At 35.4% G+C, this 22,589-nt stretch overlaps 1 protein-coding gene across 2 annotated transcripts in view; it reads right to left on the bottom strand.

The window, feature by feature from the left end:
• Positions 1-22,589, bottom strand: part of CAMKMT (calmodulin-lysine N-methyltransferase) — a 214,504-nt gene that overhangs the window by 30,995 nt on the left and 160,920 nt on the right. Inside the window, exons 4-8 of one of the 2 annotated variants that reach the window (XM_015621362.3) lie at positions 13,153-13,213; positions 10,093-10,147; positions 8,978-9,041; positions 3,764-3,830; positions 1,030-2,804 (exon numbers count right to left, since the gene is read on the bottom strand). In XM_015621362.3, coding sequence (XP_015476848.1) covers positions 2,582-2,804; positions 3,764-3,830; positions 8,978-9,041; positions 10,093-10,147; positions 13,153-13,213 — 470 coding nt within the window. In that variant the 3' untranslated portion in view covers positions 1,030-2,581. Of the gene's footprint in view, positions 1-1,029; positions 2,805-3,763; positions 3,831-8,977; positions 9,042-10,092; positions 10,148-13,152; positions 13,214-22,589 lie in introns of those variants that run through there. The other variant, XM_015621361.3, reaches the window with a different exon arrangement.

The raw sequence follows: 22,589 nt of genomic DNA, 5'->3' as shown, positions 1-22,589 counted from the left end.
CAAGAGTGTTACTTGAGGAGACTGGAAGAGTAGTTGGAAGAAAGGGATTCCTTTAGGGTTGCTAAGCTGACAAACACAGCAAATTCAATAAAATGTTTTCAAAAAGTTTGAATTTACCAACACTCAGGTAATTTTGATGAATGAAAACAGAGAGAGTCTTTATTAAGTCTGTCCCACATTGATGGAACCAGTTACACGACCAGTTGAAATCAAGAAGGTTATGAAGCTGACATATTTGAAGAACATTGCAGTAAGGTAAAATATTCACCTTTGTAATTATAAAGAAGCAACTAATACAAGAACAGAATCCGGATGATAGAGATCAGTGCTCTGTCATTAAGACATCATCTGTTATGCTGGATGCCATTCAGTATTTTGGAAGGCTTTTTTTCATTATGGATTCAGTTCTGGAAAATTGTAATTGCATTACATTGGTATGGAACACTAAAATCTCAAATAAAATTATAACCTATCTGTTAATCTTTAAGCAGAAGGAATTGTCCCTTTTGGTTACATGGTCATTCATTCTTGATGTGGGTTTTAAAGAAGACTGTGGAATGAATAAGGAGTATATGATACACTACTACTAATCAAACCCAAGGGTGCACTGCCACAAGCATTTCTGTTACTAGCTTGATGTTACATGTTCTTGTTGACATCCTCATGTGAAATGGAATCTCTCTGGGGCAACTCTTAGCAAAACAATAGACTTGTCCACAGGTAAAACTCCACGGGTCCCATATCAGCAATTAGAACACAACTTTTGGTCTTTACAGATTTCCATGTTCTCAGACAAGGGAATCTGAAGGAAGAACAAATTCACTAGTCAGCAGGATGAACTGAGTCGGTTAACCTGCGTAATATATTGCAAGCCTTCCTCTTCAGTAAATTTTTTCCATTATGACATTTGTAGTAACAACCATTTTTCAAACTTCTACTACTCAAACAGCTGTTTCAGGAAGATTTCCCCATTGAAACAAATAGAAGACAAGGACCAGGGATTTCTTTACTTTGTTATTGACAGTTTAATGACTGGTGGACATGTTAGATATAATGCATATCAAACCAGCAACAGCTGATGATTCAAAGAAATATATACTAAGTTATAGGGTAAACAATGCAATTCATGGATAATTTCTGACCTGTGGAAAAAAAAATGTCAAATTATACAAGGTATTAGTACCCTTCACTGCGGCAAGACATTACTTGTAACTTGGTGGTACTACTGTACCTATTTCTAGTAAACATAAGCAAGAAATCCTAGACATATTGATGAAAAATAAAAATAAAATAGAATTGTATATCCACTGCAAAGTAAACTGTTTACTAAATATCTATTATTACATTATAACACATAATATGACAAACAGCCAGTTTGGCTTACATTACTGCATTTTTAAACAATAATCAAGATTTGGCAGAGGGTTAGAGAAGTGTTCATTTACTGCGTTTTGTATAAATCTAAATAAATAAATGTATGGCAGGTTGTCCTAATCTAACTTCTCTTAGCTGGTACCAGATTGTTCCTTTTTGGTCCATACAGGTTTTGGCATGTTTTCCAAGCATAGACTTAAATACCCAGAACAGTCTCAAACTGACTCTCATACTGATGATTTCTGCTCCTATGCAAGGAAAGGAGTGCAAAATTCTGATATAAGATGCAGGCACTGTGAGAAGAGTCTATCCTGAATCGTTTTTTACACAGAGAGAATCTTTTAACTTTGCACTGGCCACCATGAAGTTGCCAGACTGGACACCGTCTAAATGACTATAGGAAAGAAGATGCCTTCTCCAAATTAAACTGATGCTCAGTAAGTCACTTACAGACATCACTGTATTAATTTGCTTGCAAAATCTGATCAATGTAAAAGAATGACATTTTCCAAGCCAGTGTTGCATTCTTCCCTCCAAAACACTACATCTTCATCATTTTCTGGAGGTTTTTTTTTCTCCTTTTCTCTCGGTGACCATTATGTAACTATGGTTTTCATCTACAGGAAAAGTGAACCAAGGTTACAGTAATACTTCCGACTTTACATCAGCCTTTTAGCTCCCTCAAGACATTAGGAAGGGATCATATAACTTTGTTACTGCATCACATCATTACTGAATCTGAAGGACTGATCAATCCATTAGAGAGTAATTTGAATAGTTGTTTTATAAAACTTTATACTGTTACAACAAATCTGAAAAAGCCTTAAGAATGTAGAATTAAAGCTCAAGTGTTATAGTGAGTCATGTTTTTATACAGTATACTTCACATTATTTTGTAATTTAATTATTTTATTTATGCAAATAAGGCCTCAATTGCTATTGCACTCAAGAACTTAAACACTTGACATTTTTACTTCTTAAAATGCAACATTTTTGACGTCTAGATATGTTTATTAATTAGTGATTATTAACACCCAGTAAACAACATCATGTCTTGTAAAAACACAATCTTTCTTCACAGCATGAGGCTGAAATCTATTATTCACTGATTCCATATGCTGAAATACACTCAAATGATCACAAATGACCTTAAGCATTAGATAAATGTAAATGAGGACAGGGTAGAAAATGTGCTTTTGATTGATATCTAAAAGACCAGGTTTGAAGTCTTGACAAGGGATGAAATCTGAAATCTCACACAATATACAGAACAACTGGAAACGTAAAAAAATTCTAAGTCTCTAGATGGACATACCATATAGCCTCTCCTCAGCAGTGTTTGAAGTTGTTTACAAGAGGTGTTCAACACATGGAACCTGAAAGACCGTTCTTGGGATCCACATGGCCTTTGTCTACTTGGCAGGCTCTTACTAGGATGCAGAGATGTATCTCTAAGTTATATGCACACATGCCCTAATGAAGGCAGAATTTTTCTAGCCCTAAGTGCTCACTTAAACTAGCTTCTCTACATAGAATGGCTACATAGGCATAGGAGTAAACAATTTGAATTATAGCCATTAAAATCATATGGTTTTAACCCTCTATGTGAGGAAGCTAATTCTGCGCTAACACTTTGCCTTCCTTAGCCTTTTTTCAGCTTTACTTTTGTCAGTTTTAGAAGGACTGAGTGCCCTTCTGCAATGTAAGTCATCAAAAAAAAAAAAAAATTTAGACACACAAATAAGAGTGTACTATTTACTCTTAGGTAACCATTTCCTAATTCTTAACCTTATACAACAAATATGAAGTGCATTATAATTTACTTCTAAAGTACTGCATGAGATGAATGCACTGTGTTTGGTTCCCATGCTCCCCATCTGTCCTCGCAGTGAAAACACAATAATGATCAGACAGACAGGATGACCAAAAAAACTCCCATGGATGCTCCAGCAACACCTACCTCAGGGGCAAGTGGGATTTATTGTCACCCTGAATTTTCAGAGCTATTTAAAATTAAATCTGCCAGAGATTTAGATACATTCATTCCAAATCTCATTTTCAGTACAATGGGTAATATTGACTCTACAGCAGACAAATTTCAACCATTCACTAAATCACAGACTGAACAGACATAGTGTAAATTAAAAAAATATAAAAAGGAAAGAGAGGATTTGTCACCAAGGTTAATCATACTGTATTTGCTAATTTTTTTCAATATTTTTAAATTTCTCTCTTGCATCAATTACCTACTTATATATACACACACACCTGTGTGAGCATCAGTAACACAGGTCACACTTTCACACTTCTGCATACATTTCACATCTACATTAATACAGAAGCAGTACATTAATGCAAGAATCAGTAAAAAAGTTTAGCAGAATCATACCAGCTTGATACTTTCTGAGCCTTAAATACTCCGGTGTTTTGGTTTCTTGCGATGATCTCGTTTACATCTGTAGGATAATTGTTAAGAATTATCTACAAAACTAGAGCAATAATAAAAATAATAATAACAATAAACTCAACTATTGTCCATTTCTAACATCTTCATAATGTTCTTATCTGTTTGTTCTTCTTTAATCTGTGCTAAGAGCCAATTATTTTTCAGAAGCTTACATTTTACATTGCTACTCCAGCATATCAGCCATTTATCTATGCAGCAATTTGCTCTAGTTTCCTGCCTCTATTTACTCTTTAAGGATTTAAGGAATTTCTAGCCCTGTAGTTATAGAGAGAAGTGAAAAAATATGTCCCATACCTCAGATATTTAAAGGCAACTATTTACAAATAAAAGAATTACAATGATGGAGAACTGAACTTTTTACAACCACTAAATGTCCAGTCTAGTCTGTGCTGCTTTTCACTTTTCACTGTTACAAATATACCAAATGCTGAGATTTTGGAGGTTTATGTGTTCTAAGAGCAAAGGAGACACACCTATGATCCCAGCTCTGTCTGGGTGAATCCAACATGCAACAGGAGCACCTTAACCTATAGGCAAAGGAGTTTCTAGTCCATTTGCTTTCCTGAGAAAGGTTTGGAACCACCTTAAAAGAGTGCAAAGCAACAAATGCCTTTTCTTCCCCTTAGATACCACAACAGTACCTCAGCCTTGTGTCTCAGCTTCTTATAGTTTGGAAGTTCAAGTCACAAATTTGGGTAGCCACTGAGGCAGGTTAAAGCAAGGGCTATGAGAAAAAGTTTCAGGGGAAGTTAAGCCCAGTCATCTACGGCAAGAAAGATAACCATCGTGATCAATCATTTGTGGTTAGTGAGAAGCCACTGGAAGGAAAAGGTGTAGCAAGTAAGTGAAAACTATGAGAATATTAATGTTACTCAGAGTGAATCCATACACCCCTGAATGTTCACTTTCAACTGTAAATAATTGTTTTAAACAGACATTTTTGGTAAAGATGTAAAAGACCCTTATTTTTTATTCAATGTATAGGAAATCTGACGCTAATTAGGGGGACATTTCTAGATCCAAAAAATATGTCAGAGCTTTTGAAAGTGCTCTTATAAGAAAATTGCATACAAGAGTCAGGCTAATTTGAAATACTGCTGATATATCTTTTTCTTTGCTTTGCTGAAATCACATAATTTGTCTTCCTAACAGAGTTGGTTATTTAAGAAAAGTTATTTCAGGAAAGTCTCTATCCAAACATTGGAAAAGACAACTGGTATTTTGTGAAGTAAAAACTAGAAATGGAATGACAGAAAACTGGTTTAAACAAATCTCTGTAGTTTGAACGTGCCTTTTAAATTGTTTCCATGATATGCAATGAGAAGCAGTAAATTAATGGTCTATACCTGGGCAGTAAAAGGAAGGCATAAATAAGACCATGAGCAGATCTTGCTGCTTTCAGGTAGGGAAAGAAATAACATTGCTATGTCTGTGATAAATTAGCTACACTGCACTTAAATTATATAACTGAGAAAAACTATTAATAATGGTTTTAAACATGTTAATACTAGATTTTAAAAATAATTTAGGAGCCCATATCATTAGGCATTCAGGTTAAACATGACCCCTCTAACCTAAACTTCCCCAGACTGTTTAAAGATCCATACAGTGTATTTTAATGGCCATTATAGTGCACTGTAATGATGTTTTGTATTATTGATGCTTTCAGACAGTAATTCAAGTCACCAGTGCATGGTGTGAAACTGAGCTAAGGCAGAAGGTACACAGCCTCTCTGAAATAGGAGACAATTTTTACTAAAATGAACCTCATCCTTGGATTTGGATACATCAGTGAGTAACGATGCTTCCAGTGTTTTGAGGACGTGAAATTTGATGTTCATGACTGACTTATGTGACAGATATAAGCTAAGTTGAAAAATTTGTATTTGAATGCATATCACCCAAAATTATAATGGGGACGAATCTCATAAATTTGCCCATGTATATATTTATTATTCACTTGAAACATCCTTAATTTTAATCCTAACACTTTCCTTATTTAAATGACACTGAAAGATCTCAGATAGAAGACACTAAATCAACAATAAAGTTCTGAACAAGGTGGCAAAAGGAGTAACATCTGTCTTTATTTTATTGATTTTGCAATATAAATGATCTATTGAATCAATTCAAACTGCTCATTATAAGCAAAAGGTGTTAGAGTGAAGTCTTTTAAATGGTCTAGCATCTCAAGTCATGAGATCCTTTTAAAAACTTCCATAAACAGCATACATAAGATCATTTATTAATATAAAATATAGCAACATATTTCACAATGACAGGGTTAGAATGACAACCATTATTTGAAATTGATAAATTTGTGACATTTTTTTTAACTTCTAACATTTCAATAACATATCCTAATATGGATATTGAAAACATACATACAGAATACTTCTTGTGTCAGCATGAAATGGAGACTAATAGGAAGCACGTCAAAAATTAAAACAAAAATCAAATCCTCAAAAGCTTGAGATTTCACAAAGCCAAGCTGTTAGTTATGCTCACTGAATAATGATAGGAACAACAAAAACAACAATAATTATGATGATGTTGATAATACAAAGGCAGATTCTCAGATGCAATGCACTATTGCCAGGTCGATTTTCAATTACATTTCACTGATGTATTCATTTGTTTCTTAATGTGCTCATCTTGCCCATTAAGAATAATTAGCAGGCTTGCTTGGTGGTTTCCTGGCTTCTGACAGGGATTTTTTTTCCTTTTTTGTTGACAACCACTTTTACTTTTTGGAAAGTAATTTTTGGATATTATAGTACGACTGGCATGTAATTTAAGCTTCCTAAGAAATTTAAAGGGAAGATGTAAACAGTAATTTAAAAACAAGATTATTTTAACCTATAATACCTGCATGAAAAACATAATACTAGACATTAACTATGCCTGAAAAGCAGAATCTAGAAAAGAAAACAGTATTTTATCCCACATTACCTTAATTTGGTATGCTAAACAATAAAAAATACCATCAGCAATAATAAGAACTAGCAAAAATATGTCATTTGTAGTCAGTGGCACTTGGGGTGAATGCTACTTCCAATTACACCTAAAATACTACCCTGATTTCAGTGAGTCTGGTGGGGCTGAAACAGATCTAAATTTAGCCTAAACTTCTATTATAGCCAGTCACTATAGAAAAGAGTGCAAAAGAAAATTACTGTAAGACATATCATAAAATTACTACTGAAGTCCATAAACCATATAAAATGCAACAGAAATTTTATTATGTGCACTTTTAAGAATACATTTCACCTACACAGTAAAGTTCTTAGCCTGCTGCACTTTGGCACCCTGCTAATATTAAGCCCATTGTAAAATCCAACACAATAAAAGCACTTTGAATGCTGAGCCTTCTGAGCACCAAATGTTAAAAAAGAAAAAATAAATTCCTGTTAGAGCCGTCTACCAATCGCTTCCCTGAAAGGGATTCACTGAGTGAATACAGATGAAGACCTCTTGTAAGATTTTTGGGAACAGAAGACATTTCTAAAACATATTGCAAAAAACTAAGGTGTGATAATTAGGTAACATTAACAGTATCTTTTTCAGGAATAAAAGCACTTTTAATTCTTTAATTCTAAGGACTGAGTGAATATTTTAGCACTCAACAATTTTCTTTGTTATATAAGACTTCTACATTTCAAAAAAGTTCAGGTATGTTTATGGAATCTGCTAAGCAAGACATTTGCTGAGTTGATGATTACTGAGCCCACCTGAAGCTTTTTGGGGGTAAAATGACCTTTTATTAAATACCTGTGCTTCTATACAACGTGAGTTTGTTTTGTTAGGCTAGTTTTGAAACACTTCTTTTCTCCTACATTTTTTATCTTCATAATGACATGGAAGAAAGATTGGAAGGGGTGGTGCTGATTAAAATACAAAGAATAATGAATACTTCCTCCTCAAGACACAAGTCTAACACACTAAATTTAACAAAATAAGAATCCCTGGAACACAGGTGAGAACTTGCCTTTTCAAGAAAAAAGAGACTTTTAGCAGGCTTATTTCAAGTTTTAACAGATATGATCTAGGATTGACTGTTTTTAACATATTCAAGTGTTGTCAGCAGTTATAGTTACCTCGGTTACCTCTGAGAAAGTATTTTTTAAAGGTAGTAGTTAATATTATTGCACTGATATTTCTCCTGTTTTAACAGGCATCAGCAACTGCTATTTATTTAAGCCACAGATTAGTTTATTTTTTTTACTAAGTACTCACTACATTAGCTCTCAAATACATACAAAACTCAAAAAAGAAATATTTCTGATGCTGCAGTGGCCAAAACCTGAAAAATGAGCCTGCATGAAAATGTAAATGGAAAGATTATCAAGGAACAAAAGTAAATAGATATCTTCATTTTTTTTTTCCTCTCTGTTTCTAAGGGCTATTAGTATTCACCGTATATATCTTTTCTTGTTCTGTGCTGATATTTAATGTGGCCACAAATTATGCTCACTCATTCTCTTGCTTAACCCATGTCCAGTTCAATTTTATGAACTATCTGTTCATATTAGAAGGGCATAATAGCAATTTATTCTAACAGAAGAAATGCAATAAAATACTTTATAAAAGGGACAGGAGAGTTTTGCAATCTTACATCAAGAGAAATAATGATAAATTGGTAATTGATTAAGCAGAATAAATGCGTAATTTGTAGGCAGTTATAACTTAGCAGCAACAATGGAACATTTCAACATACACTGGAGAAGCCCTGAAAATATGAGTACTGGGTATGTTTTAAGGGGCTAGTATCTGAAAGTAGGAAAAAAAAATCTAGCTCTTACGCAAAGCAGATACATGAAGGGGAGTTAATGATTTGATTCCCTGCTACACCTCCTGTAATGTGCAGCATACACACACGAATCTTCCAGGAGACAAATATTTACTACTGTACATGCTCTATACCAACACTTGCATTTTTAATTAATGGAGAAAATGTGGCATTTATTATGGGGGAAGCTGCTTTTCTGTTCAAGATATTCCACATCTGTTTTTTAATTACTTACGTGGGGACTTTTTCTTAATATGCCCCATGCTGTCTGTCTTTATATCGATTGTTACTCAGCCAGTAAAAAGGAACGAGCACAACAAACCAGTTTTCTATCTGAATAAGGATACTTTTGATGGCCTTTTCATTTCCATCAGTTAACAGAACTTCTTTGACATCTGCAGAAATAGCAACCTGAAAAAAAGAGCACAGCAAACAATGAGCAAATATGCTTGTCTGTGTGGAAGTGAAGACAGGAGTGACAAGCCTTCAGTATCATGCTTCCTCACCTATTTCTCTGTAACAATCTTCAATCTTTTTTCATTTTATGTCTGCATTATTTTAATCATTCAATCAAATCAGTCAATACTTTTATCATTCCATTTGCGGGAGCCTCTATCTTGCTATCATTCTGTTCCGTAATTGCATTGTGACAGCCGATGATGGTATTCTGAGAGGCTTTCATTTGCGGGCTTCTGTTTATCTAGTAGAGCCATCATACAAGGCTGTCACTCTGCCTTTCAGCTTGCTTCTGTCTGACTGCCTGATGCCCTTCATATAACTTTGCATTGCAGGCAGATGGCTTTGTAAGGGTAATTTTTTTGTGAGCTTTGACATGCTCGCACATTGGGCTGTAACCTCGACACATTGTATAAGAGCGACAGGTTTGTCAAATGCCAATCAGTGTAACAATATGCTTTTATTTGTAGAGACATAAAAACTTGTCTAATGCACTGCACTGCTACATAATATCTCCTGAATACATGACTCAGAACCCAGAGAATGGTGAACGACTCTCCTGAATGGCCAATGTAATTCAAAAGAATCTAATTACCGAGAGCTCTGGATCATGTTTGTTGGTGTAATAATGCAGGCAAAACATTAGCAGCTATATCATGGTGCTCCAACTGTGATTCGCCAGGCTATTCCTGTATCTTAGCAAATGGGACTATAATCTGAAAAAAAAAAAGCTTCGGCTATGGAAATGAAAGACAAGACCGTACGTGGCCTGGAATGTCACAACAAAAGATATTGACTACACCGAGGTAAAATGTTTCTGCTCATCGAGGCAACCATAAAATCAATATGATACGAAAGCAAGTCAATCTAGAAGGTCTCTCAAGACTCTGCAGCTTGACCGCAGCTGAGGCTGTTGACAGTTCTCTGACCCAGCAGTTGGAGGCACTGGAACATTTTTCCTTTTGTTTCTTCCTCTGAATGGGATTGGAATTGAGAAAAGACCTACCATGAGCCCAGCCAAGCATGTCATGCCACCCCCTAGCTCACACACAGCAAGGTCCCTGAAAGAGAGAAAGGAAATGGTAGAACCCATACAAATTAGATGAAAATGGTCAGAGAGACATATATGTTACAAGAACAAATTGCCATCTGCAGTAAGGACTGAGCTACCAGGAAGTTGTAGAGACATGACTAGGCTACCTCATGTCGTTTTGCGTTTTAAAAATAATTATGAAATAGAAAAGTCACAAAGCAGGCAAATCAGTGGGGGTTCCCTCATTAGTGTTCAGTGCAACATTACCACCGCTGAGCTGAAAAATCTGAGAAGGTTCCCTTTTTTCCCTTGTCAATGGCTCTGTCTTTTAGAACTAAACTAGCTAGAGTAGCGAAAGATAATTGTTAGGAAAGGATAACAATGTTAATCCACATTCATTCTTGCAAAAACAGTTAGAGAAGTAAATGGGGAAATTAATATTATTTATATATCTCCCCATACAGTTATGCTTAAAAGCCTTTTTGTAATAAAAAGAGAGAAGTTTTAAAGCAAGCCGTATACCACAAAATAATTACACACTAAGAAATCCGATCCTTCAATTAGCACTTAAAACTGCAAGTGACCTACAAACAATACTGTTATGAACAACGATGGGAACAGCAAATGGTTAAGCCTCAGAAAACTAAACGAAGTTAGTGTCAAGAGCCTAAACTGAGCCCGATCAAAGGGCTGAATACATGGTCTAAAAGGCTGCTTTTAACTTAGACCATACTGTGCTGTTATTACGACGTGCATGTGAAATATAATTTGGCACAGAGAGTGTGCCGGATGGGAGCTTGCAGGGGGAGCCATAAAGAATGTCCTCCAGAGCCGTGGCCTGCCCCAGGAGGGGAGGAGGGAGGGATGTTGACCCTGCACCAAAATTGTGTGTGAAGGCAGTGTCTGGGGCAAGGCAGAGCCTCAGTTTATGAACACGCTGCTTTATAGCAAAATTTGCGGCAACTGTTACAGCTGGCAGGAGCATTCCCATTGAGATGCTTCTGACAGGCAGAAAATGGAATTTTAGCTAAACTGTTTAGTTGAGTTTTGTTTTGGGGAATTTTGGTTGCATTTTTTTGTTGCTGTTTTTGGTTTTTTGGGGTTTTTTTTAGGTGCATCTTTCCTTCTCCCCTAAAATATTAACATCTGAAAAATTTACTTTTATCTGAAAAGGTCACCTCCCTACTCACTCAACACTGATATTTAGGAAGAGCATCTAAGATGCCATATCAGTATCAGTATACAGCTGCTGATATTTTGTTCACTGAGGCAAGCGGACTAGGCTGTATGACTATATAATAATGCTCACTGTCTGGACAGGTTAGATTTATTTTTCTTAGAAACCACAAATTTTATTTGAAAAAAGTCTAGTTGTCCTATTTAATCAAAATGAGACAGAAGAAAGATATAGTTTGGAGGAACAAGCTGTATATTAACCCAGTAAGAATATAAAACAAATATGGGAAATTTGCAATTTGGATTTTTAAACAGAATGATTATAGGTTCTTCCTCAAATAAGTTTTAGTTTTTCTAAGCCAAATGTATTTTATATTAAAACTATATACATATGGTTATATATAAGACTTACAAGGCACTTACTCCTTTGTAAGAATCATTCTTGCTGAAATAAACATAGAAAGTATCTATCCAGTGTGAGGTTTTTATGCATTTTGAACCAAATTTCTATGTACATAGTATATGAGCATACACATATACATAAATATTTATGTGTATGAAATTTATTTCAATGCAAAGTTCCCTTACTAGCAAGTTTTAAAAGTTGTATCTGTCTCTCAGGCAATATATAGTAATCATTTATAAATGAGAATTAACGTAAGAAACTCTACTCTGCAAGGACTGTAAGAAGGGTAAAATCCTGAGAAATGAGGATGTGAAACTGCCCATTTACTCCATTGAAGATTGACTGATCGTTGTCTCTGAATACTGTGGTTTGAATACCCAAACTAGGAAAATACCCTCTGAGTGAGCGGCCCAGGAGGTTTGCTGTGAGGAGCTCTGGAGAAGAAGCAGAGCATACAAGCATGGGACCAGACAGCAAAGTGCTACAGGGACATCACTACAGCAGCAGAAGGCACATAACCAACCTGAGAGGAAGGAGCAGCAGCTGCCAGATCAGGCATGTGAGCTGCCTCCCCTAATGGCATGCACTTTGTTCAGGTGATGGATGGAGTAGGAATTAAGCTCCATGGACCAGGTCACACTTTGGTGCCAGGTCTTTGATTACAGATAGGAGTCTAAGCAAGTTGCTTGTTTGGTATAAGGGACAGGGACTTACAGTTTGGGTTTCCTGATTTTACCCAACACCATATTTACACAGACTGGGATTTTGTATACTCCAAGCTTGTTTACTTGGTATTTGTCTTATACCCTCACACAGAACACAATTTATGCCTCCAAATGCATAGTTGTAATAGCTTTTTTGCACCCTATTCATCCTCCAGACAATGAAACTTCAAGGATTTGCAAGTGCAAATCTCAGTATACTCAGGGGGAAAGAAATTGGATGCAAGATGGATTTGATATTTAGATGCTCCTATTGGAGCCTTGATAGCTGTCTCCTACAAGTTTTGAATAAAGGTGAAGGATGTTTCAAAACTGTTTCACAACACTTAAATACAGGTGCAAATTCTTCCTACTATATGCAGTGATTTTTATGTATTTCATCAGATAATATTTTGCTTGCTTTTGCAACAGATGTCAGTTTAAAGAATATCTTATTTTTCCTGACCTTCACAATCAGCACTGATCGATTGGAACTTCACTTTTGTTTCCCAAAAATCAAAGTGAAATAAAATGCCTTGAGTGGAAATCAAAAGTCTTTGACATATAGCAGAAAGCTTGCTGTGCAATATTAGTACCCAAAGGCAGCTCAGAATTCTTTGTTAAGAGCAACATGCTTTCACCTTGAACATTTTAAATTTAATCTGAAGCCTTAAATCATAGCAATCTTTACCATGCAGATACAATAAAACTAAGAGTTTGGAAAATATGTTTTTATGTTTAACTCTGTACCTGAATATTTCATTATGCTTTAGGCAGTAGTAAGCCAGCACTTCTTCAGATGGCCAGAGACCTATAAAACAAAGATATTCACCTTCTTAGAACAGATTTTTTTCTGGTCTAAAATAATATTTGAATGTATATTATGATTTTCAGACCTCTACCAACTGTTTTATTTTCTATATTTGCCATAATAACATGGAATAAAGAAAAAGAAGACCTAGGATTTAAGCATTGCAATTGAGTATTTCAAAGATTTCATCACAACTAATGATCAAAAATTTATAGATACATGCACACACACATAAACATACACATATATCTACACATATATCTACACATATATATGCAATACTCCAGACTTTAAAACAGAAAATTTAATTCACTTGGGCATTCACATGGACATCAACCTGTTTTCACCAGGCCAGATACAAGGCCAACTTTGTCCTGTAGCCCTCTAGGGCACAGGAGCCCTCTGGTTTTTCATTAGCTACATCATCATCATCATCATCATCCTACAGTCACTCAATTTCTTCCCAGTTCCTTTTTATTTAGCTCCTTTTCTCTTAGCTTTGTTAGGTCAGGTATCAGTCTGACTATAAGGGGGACTGACCAGCAGCACATGCTAAGGACAAATCCAGGAGTAGGGCAATAAAAGTGTGATTTCCGGATGTGGCTCAAGAAGTTCAGAAGGAGAAGAGGAAACAGAAGTGGTAAGTTCCTCTTAATATGCACTGAAGGATTTTTCTGTTTGTTCTGTGGTAAACTTTCCAGAGCTGCACCAGGAAACACCTGGTGAACAGTTTCATCCTGCTGTACAAAGAAACACCTCCTCTCTCATTTTATACTTGCTTCCCTGCCATTTTGATTTTAATTCCCCTAGTTGTCCTACAGAAATAGCCAGAAGCAATCACTCTTTCTTCACCTAATCTGTATTAATGAATTTATTAGCTTCCATTATGAAACTTACACTTGTCATCATCAACATTGACAACTATTTGGAGGCTGCCATGTAAAATTATTCCTTCAAAAGGAGGATTCCATGAAGTCTCTCATGAAAGTAGCTGTTTAGCCAGACCAGTTTCCCACCTGACTGGAATATCCAACTGAAGTGCTGTGGCCTATGGAGAGGACAGCACACCTCCCGTGTGCCTTGCATGCTGTCCTGCAGACACCAGACTTCATTGATGAAGGGGGCCTGAGGAAAACATACTCAGGAACTTATGTCTCAGAGGTTCCCAAAGTTAAAGGAGGAAGAGTCAAAGATGTATGCAGCTGAATTATGGTTGTATGTGTTTTTCATCTGTGGTTGCTTAGCAATGAAAAACCATGTTTTTGTGTAGGTAAAATCCAGAGTCAACTCCCCCCCCACCAACATATGACATTAAGAATTGAGACACAAACTTCGTTTTATGAACTACAGACATTTCATCAGTTCCAATACACTTATTTGACATATAGAGCATCTTTAATATATTTCTAGACAAGTAAGTTGAATTCCATGCAGCTTACTATGTATGTCTATCCTTTAGACCATTTTTACCATTTTTTTGTTCTCAAGGCTAAAACATCACTACATTTTTAACAGAACCAGAAGTTTAGGAGAAAAACTATCATCCTTTAAATCACTTAAAGCCTGACCATTCCATCCAGTAAGTGTTCCAAACTACCCTTACTCCTAGTGAGAAATAATAAATATTTAATAATTACTTGACTGCATGCAGATCAAGCAAAAGCCAAGGCAGGAATTGTCCAACACTTTGCGTATAACTTTTGTATTACAAAGATTTTTAAGGGGGAAAAAGCAGACTGAAGACACATATGTATGACAAAACTACTAATGCAATACTTGCATTTGTCCTGTTTATGACAGTTCAGTTTGATCAGGTGTTTTTGAATGTGCTGTTTTGCTTAGACTTGCTAAGGGTTAAAATAAAATATTCACACAAGACTACCCATTCTTTAGTGAAACATACACTAAGAACTGTATAGGGATTTTCATCTCCCTTTGAGCATTTCAATGCTTTTGAGCATTGAAACATGCTAAAATGACAGATTTTGCAATAAATATAATAACTGTTTAAATATTTTAGTGTATAACATAAAGAATGTTTCCATTTGCAGTGACTGGTGTATACTCAAGCAAGAAAAGTTTTTTTAATATTTAGTAGACACACAGCTAATTTAACACCATTATAGTACTTACAGACATTAAAAAAATCCTCACACGCACAAATATAAGAAACAGAAATCCTTTTATAGAAAACTTCTAGCCTAAGTGAATTTTTAAAATGCTAGTCAGTTGTAGCAAAGATCCTTCAATATCTGACTTCTCAGTGCCCTCAGTCTAATGTGTCTCACTTTTCTGCAGTTATTATTGAGAGGACACTTTGAATGGTGTCACTGAATCTTTTCTGAGGGGTCATCATTCCTTCCCCTGCTACCATTACAGTGTTGATACTGGCTGGAACTGCAGGTGTATCAGATAGCTCTGTGCTGAGAGAAGGGTGAAACACCTTTGCAACGACAATGCTCTTTAGGCAGATGCCAGCAATGCACACAGCTCTTCTTCCTGCTGCCTTCCCCCACAGGGAAGGATCACCTCAGCAATGGTATAAGCATCTGGAAGCTAAAGAAGCAAGAGTCAGAAGGTCATTCATGAACAAGTCTCAAGTGTGGAAGCACAGTGCTCCCAGCTAAGCCAAGAAGCCAGAAGACCTGTGTTAATTTTAGCAAAAGGAAAAGCTTCTCGTGCCTGAACAGGTAGGTAAGCCTCTTTACCCTCAAAACAGGGATAAGCTTAAAGATACATGTGGAGGAGTTTTCATTCTGTCTTCTTCCTCCTCACTCTGACCTACATTCACCAACACAATGACCTACATTTTGAAGTTGCAAGTATAAGGAAGATAGTTTTGCTTCTGTTAGAAAACATACAGCTGTAATACAGAAATGCAGAATTCCTATAAATTAAAAGCTACTACTATGTTGTGAAAAGCATAATTTATTTCTTGAAAACACATACATATGGATATGGATTAACTTTCCTATGAACACACTTAAAATAATTCTTTCATATTTAAAATTATTCTCATTTTGATTTCTAAATTTGATTATAAATACACTTCATTGGATGCTACCTATTTACATGTACAATTACCTACATGATAGCAAGCTATTTACAGATGGATAGGCAAAAGAATATCAAAAGACCCCCAAATGGTGCTTGTACTTAGGAGGCTATAAATATTCTACAAATCCTAGACAGAGGGTCTGGGGGAGGCTAAAAAATCTCACTGTATGATAAAAGACAGAAACAATAGTTTCTTTTTGCAAAAATAAATATTTTGTGACATTTAATGGAGGTTTTAAAACTCTTTATCACCTTGATAACTACAACTTGGAAACAGAGAATAATTGCCAGAAAGCATTGTAATCACTATTGAAGCATATGAAAATATTAAGTTGCACTGGTGTTCAAAGGATGCTCAAGAATGCACGTGTCTGAAGACAGAGTGAGTTCATGCCTACCCACATTTCAGCTCTTGAAGTATTGTTTCACCACTAGGATGGAGCACAATTCTCACTACAAATGCTATAAGAAAGACGATGTCTACTTCCAGACAGATTTATGATACTTATTACAGTAAAAGGAGTAGAAAAATATCATTGAATTGTACGATGGTGAATAGAGAAATGCTACAAATGCATCACAGCCATATGAAATACAGGCATTTCTACAGCACTTGTCACCATATCGTAAAATGCCATCACAGAAGTGGAGTCTACCTCACAAGAACTTGATGATATCATGAATTTCTACAGTCCCAAGTTTGTACATTGGGAACCAAAGTAAGAGACAGAGATGTATTAAGTTACTTAGAAACACAGAATGAAATGATAGGAAGGCCAAGAAAAATAACTCAAGCCATCCTTACACCATGAGGTATGATGTAACCAAAGAAAGGTACCCAAGCCCTTCCTACAGAGGAAAAACAATAAAAAAAATAAAATCTTAATAATAGAAAGAAACATAACTTCAGTTGGTTTTATCACTTTCATAGTGCTTGCTACTGGAAAGTGTCAGGTCTTTCCACACTAGTCATGGCACGGCACAACAGTTTCTTAAAGCAACGTTCAAGCCACATGTAGACAGGCTTCTAAGGGTGGTGTGTTTTAATGATCAGCTGGAGCACTAGTCCAAAGCTATGCAAAGCCTGTACTTCTTCTGCAACAAATCTAAAAATGCTGAATACTCTGATAGTACAGGAAATTATCTACCAGAAATTAATTATCCAGTATTTAAAAATAAATAAATAAATAAAAGAGTTTCTCTCCTCCTGTTGCTTTTTACCACATATTTTAAAGAATGCTGTCAACCTTTGGATAGTAAATATTGAGATCTGATGTGAAGTTCTTAAAGGACATAATGTAAATAGAAAATAATTTTGTGATGTGTATTTTTAAAAAAGACATCTGATTATCGGAGCTATTATGTCTCAGCAGTGCTCCACAGTTACCAAGAAGTCACGGTAGCTACTGAAAACTGGGATAGTGCAAGATTAGTGGAACTCTGCTCCACTGTCTGTCACCACTACACACAGAAAACACAGGGGCAAGTGAAGGTGACAGGTGAGCTGTCCCTGGGAGCTCTGAGGAGGAGGTATAAAGCTGTCCTACAACTGCTTAACTCGTGCTAGCAGATTAGGAAGTTACTCTCAAAGCTAAGCCAAATTGAAAGTATTTTCACATTTCCCTTGCACTTCTCACAGCCATATGTACAGACATCTGATCTCAACATTCAAATTTTGTCTTTAAACTGTAGTATTAAACTATGAGATGTGTTCTATTCATTTAAGGTTTCAAGTAAATTTTGTATAAATTCTATCTTAACCCTCAAAACCAAAGACAATTCAAATTTGAAAAGTAATTATTTTTCCCCATATGAATATACTCAAAAAGATCTTTTTTTCTAGTATATCCTGATTATTGACTACATGAAATCACCTTATTTGCTTTAACAATCATCAAAGTGAGAGGGAAAAAACCCCATTTTTGGGCAAAGCGATGAATAATGTTTCAAAAGTCGTACCAACAACTGCACTGAGCAATGATTAACTGTTTTCTGACCCTAAGTAAGGTACTTTTTTTCCCTCTGTACCAAGACAGACAGTTAGTGGAGAGCAGAAAAATCTTTAGCACTCAATAGACTGTGGAGAGGTGTTAAATTAATGGCCTGTCCGGACAGGCAATTATTCCCCATCACCTCTGCTAAAAGACTGTAGAGAAGATGGAAAATCCCCAAAACGAAGGTATTTACTGGAAAAAGCTATTCTGGGAATATAACATAAGGAATTCTAGGATTTTAAAATTAGGTTCTTCCATTCTTGGAGCATTGTACCATTATCACAACCCTAATTTTACAGTATCAAACCTTATTTTCTACTGACTGTGCGACTGTATTCAAGTCACATGGGAAGGTAAGTTCGGTAATTTTATCCTGGTTAGTTTTTCTATGGGTCACCATCACCATGCACAGCAAGAAGCACAATACATCTGCTCAAGGTCCTGGAGAAGTAAGAAAGCAGATCAAAATCAAGGTTCAACAGCACAGTACTCAGCAAAGAATTTCAAAATTAAGCTCTAATCAATATTATGAGCCCTTCTGTCAGTGAAGCAGTAAACTTCACTTCCAAGTCAAAAATATGAAATTAAAAATTTAAAACATGAAATTACGAATAGCACAATTAAGACTAGATACCAAGGGGATGCACAGTGTATGCCAAACACACCTTGGTAGTAACCTATAACATAGGTGTTCTAATTTGAGTAATTGCTTGAGTAAAGATTACCTGCAAATAATTGCACTGCTGTAGTTAGTTGGCACAGATAGCTCTCAAAAATACTTCTAGCTCTAAACTTTCTTCAAACTCCATACCTCAAGCCCCTTTTCAATATAATTTTACCATTAAAAGATGTTGCTCAGTATAGTCAAGAAGAAAAGATTTTATTTTCATTCCCTTATTCACACAGCACACAAAATGGGACACAGATGAAAGGATAATCGGTGATCCCTGCTACCTAAGATCCCACCCAAAGTGTATTATTGAATTTAAAAATGTAAACACGCATAATAAGACACTAATACTAAAAGTACTAATTTTTAGGTACCATAAAATGCATGCATATAGAAGTGAAAATATTCTGTAGAAAGTAACTTCCATAATAATCCAAAGACAAACCTGGCCACTTTAGTAAAATGAAGAAATGGAGAAAATTGCTAAAATGAAAAAACCTCACTGAAGAAAATCCTTGTTTCACTCTGTTTTCAGTATACAAATTCTTAAGTTTACACCCATCTACAGCAGATACAGACAAAAAAAGGGTCATCATTGCAAGTTAGTTGCAGATGGTGTGCCTGGAACTCTAAAATTATTTACTACAACAATGAATTTGAGAGCAGATATTCAAAAGGACAGTATCAAGTACTGTGTCCCTCTGGATATTTGACCATCTCAAATGCCAGTGTCTGTAACAGCTAACATATTTTGAAAGTCCAGTTGTCTAATCTGAGGCTTTCCATTCTGAAATTTACCCCAAGAGTATTTACAAGTGAGTAACTTCAGCAATAAATGCACACAGTGTGAAAAAAGAAAATTATTTAATAGCCTTTACAGTAGCACCTTATATCTGTGCCTTACTGCACCTGGCTTTTGCAGATGGCAAACCATCTTTTAAGTCCAGTGAAGAGGAGTAATTTGAGGCAGGGAGAATGGCTAGCTTACTTTTCCACAGCAGGAATGCTATAAGTGAGTTTGAAAAGGTACAAGAACACCAGAAAAAAATAGAAGAGAATATAAAGAGAAACATTTTTTTGCCTATGCACATACATTTTGTAGAAACTCTTGTCTCCCATCCAATCTAAAGCAGAATTCATGATATTCAGATCATTGGAAAATATGTATAAGCACTGGCTGAGATCTTCAGCCTAGGCAAAATGGCCTCAGCACTGTATCTCACACTTTCACTCTTATTATTGTTCACAACTAGGAGGGAAACATGATGGTCTGCAATCTGCAAATGTCTTTTAGAGCACAAACTTAAGCTCAGTGGAACTGATGTGGAAATACAGTAACAAGTCAAAGTCAAAATGTATGCATATCCCTTCCATAAGAAAAATTGGCCAACTGTACAAATCTACTGGTATGATTGTCTTTAACATCTTTTTCAAATGAATGAATTTGTGTTGGGGGGTGGGGGGGTACCTAGTTTTCAAATAGTTATTAAAAATTAAACAACACTGGAACAAACCTTTTGTGATTATAGCCTTCATTCTCCTGCAAAAAACTGGATCTATAAATTTATGTACCATTGTAGATGTAAATTACAAAATTTTATATTCAACTATATTAAAACATCTATTCCAAAAATGATTACCAGTTGTGAAAAGCAGACAGGCTTATCACTTGCTGTCAGTTGTTCATGTCTAGTTAAGCAATAATGTGCTAAAACTGCTCTTTTGTTTTGTGTAAGAATTTTGGCAATAGAAGAAATGAACACTCGTTTAATAAAAACTCAGGCTGCTTTTTGCTTTGATGGAGGAAGCAGCTGCCTGTTTTCATTTGCTGCAGAGCAGCAAAACCCATCAATATAATAAGCAGCTTAGATGCATCCATCCACAGCATCTGTAAGGATATAGGGCTATTCGCTCAAAACCAATCCTTGGTTTAATTTTAACAAAGATGTGTCTGACATATTTGAAAATGCATTATAATAGGGTTTTGAAATACTAGCATTTTCTCTTTTCTTTTTAAATACTTTTCACAGATTTTGAAAGGCAAGTATACATATTGGAGTGATAGAAATGCTAAAACAAATATTACTAGAGCAAACAGCAGAACTAGCCTAAAAATGCAAAGAGGGAACATTAAGAGATGCCTTCTGGTTCACAGACTCTCCTGTCCCTTGAAAATACAGAAAAACAGTGTTTCAATCTTTTCAATGAATGGTTTTTTTCACCATAACCAAGAGCAGAGAAAGATACTAGAAATATGTATTACAGAAAAAAACCCTGCAAAGATCATAGATCCATTATACAAATACATTTCCCAAGATATATTTTTCCTTCCCTGCCTTCTGCTTTGTTAAAAGTAAATAGATTAATGCTCATTTCTGAAGATATTTATCAAATTACTTTCTACTAAATTGCCTGAAAGTAATATAATTGTTATTAAATTCCAACAATGTGGGTTTGTCCCAAGTGACAACTTCTAATTGCAATAAAAAAATTTAATTAGAAGTAGAGTTCTAGGACATTCATACACAATTACAAAAAAAGGAAGAGAGAGATGAAAGACCATGTGAGATAGAAACCACAGAATTCTATTTTCCCTCTAAAAATGTGATATGGCACATTTATATTATTAAAAATTCTTAAGACATTATTATTATTTTAGTGCTGTTCAGCTTTCTAAGACCTTTCTAAGCTGAGCTTTTAGATGATTTGCACATTAACTGAGAAGTCAGATAATTCTTAATCCTCCTCTTTTTCAGATCCAATAATGGATAAGGGAGCATCTTAGCATGATCAACTAGCAATCTGCCTAGCCTGAGTGGTAGTACACCTGAATTTAGGATTAGTCATCCGGTATTCATAATATCTGATTTAAATGAGCACTCATTCTGAGAAGCATAGAAAAAGGATAGTGAATGATATTTGAACTGCATCATTTAAATATGTAACAATAAACCTGGAGTGCACACATATTTATTTGTTTCACAAACACAAAAACAAATATAGAAAGGAAGATTCTAAAGAACCAGGTCCAAGCAAATAGTTGGATAGCTCAATTAAATAGATGTTTTTTTGCAGTATTCGCAATAGCTTAGAGATACAATCAACCATATCTCAGCTGTAGTCTTGTATTTCTATTTTGTCAGTTCCAATATTCTAGTTTCACTTTGTCTATAGATGAAGTGAGAAAACTAATTGGGGTTTTTTTTGGAGTTGATTTGTATTTTTTTTTCTCTGTGGGGTTTCATGGTTTGTTTGGTTTCATTCAGCTGTTTGTATTGGGGTTTAACGATATATCACAGGTAGAGAAGATAAAAACCTGTAGATTAACATTGGTTACTAATACTGCTTATCTTCCTCAAGTATCTGATACAGAACATGGAAGTTTGTATAACTGCCCTATGCACCCTTATGTAATACATAAGATACGGAATTTATTTGGCTGATTTTGTGTTCAGACGTAGTGTCTAGAGCTTGGATTTCTTTTGTTTGGTTTGTGATTTGTTGTTCAGTTTTTTCCCATCAAATTAACTAAACAAAGACAACACCTTTTTGGTCCCAGCAGCTTCTGACTCATATTTTTCTCCTTTATCAAACTCTACCATTCTACACAGTTAACAAAACTATTAAAAAAGTGTCTGTTCTGTACAGCCAGGAG

The sequence above is a fragment of the Parus major genome, chromosome 3 (genome assembly GCF_001522545.3).
Source record: "Parus major isolate Abel chromosome 3, Parus_major1.1, whole genome shotgun sequence".
Classification (NCBI taxonomy): Eukaryota; Metazoa; Chordata; class Aves; order Passeriformes; family Paridae; genus Parus; species Parus major.
This window is presented reverse-complemented; position numbering and strand designations above follow the sequence as displayed.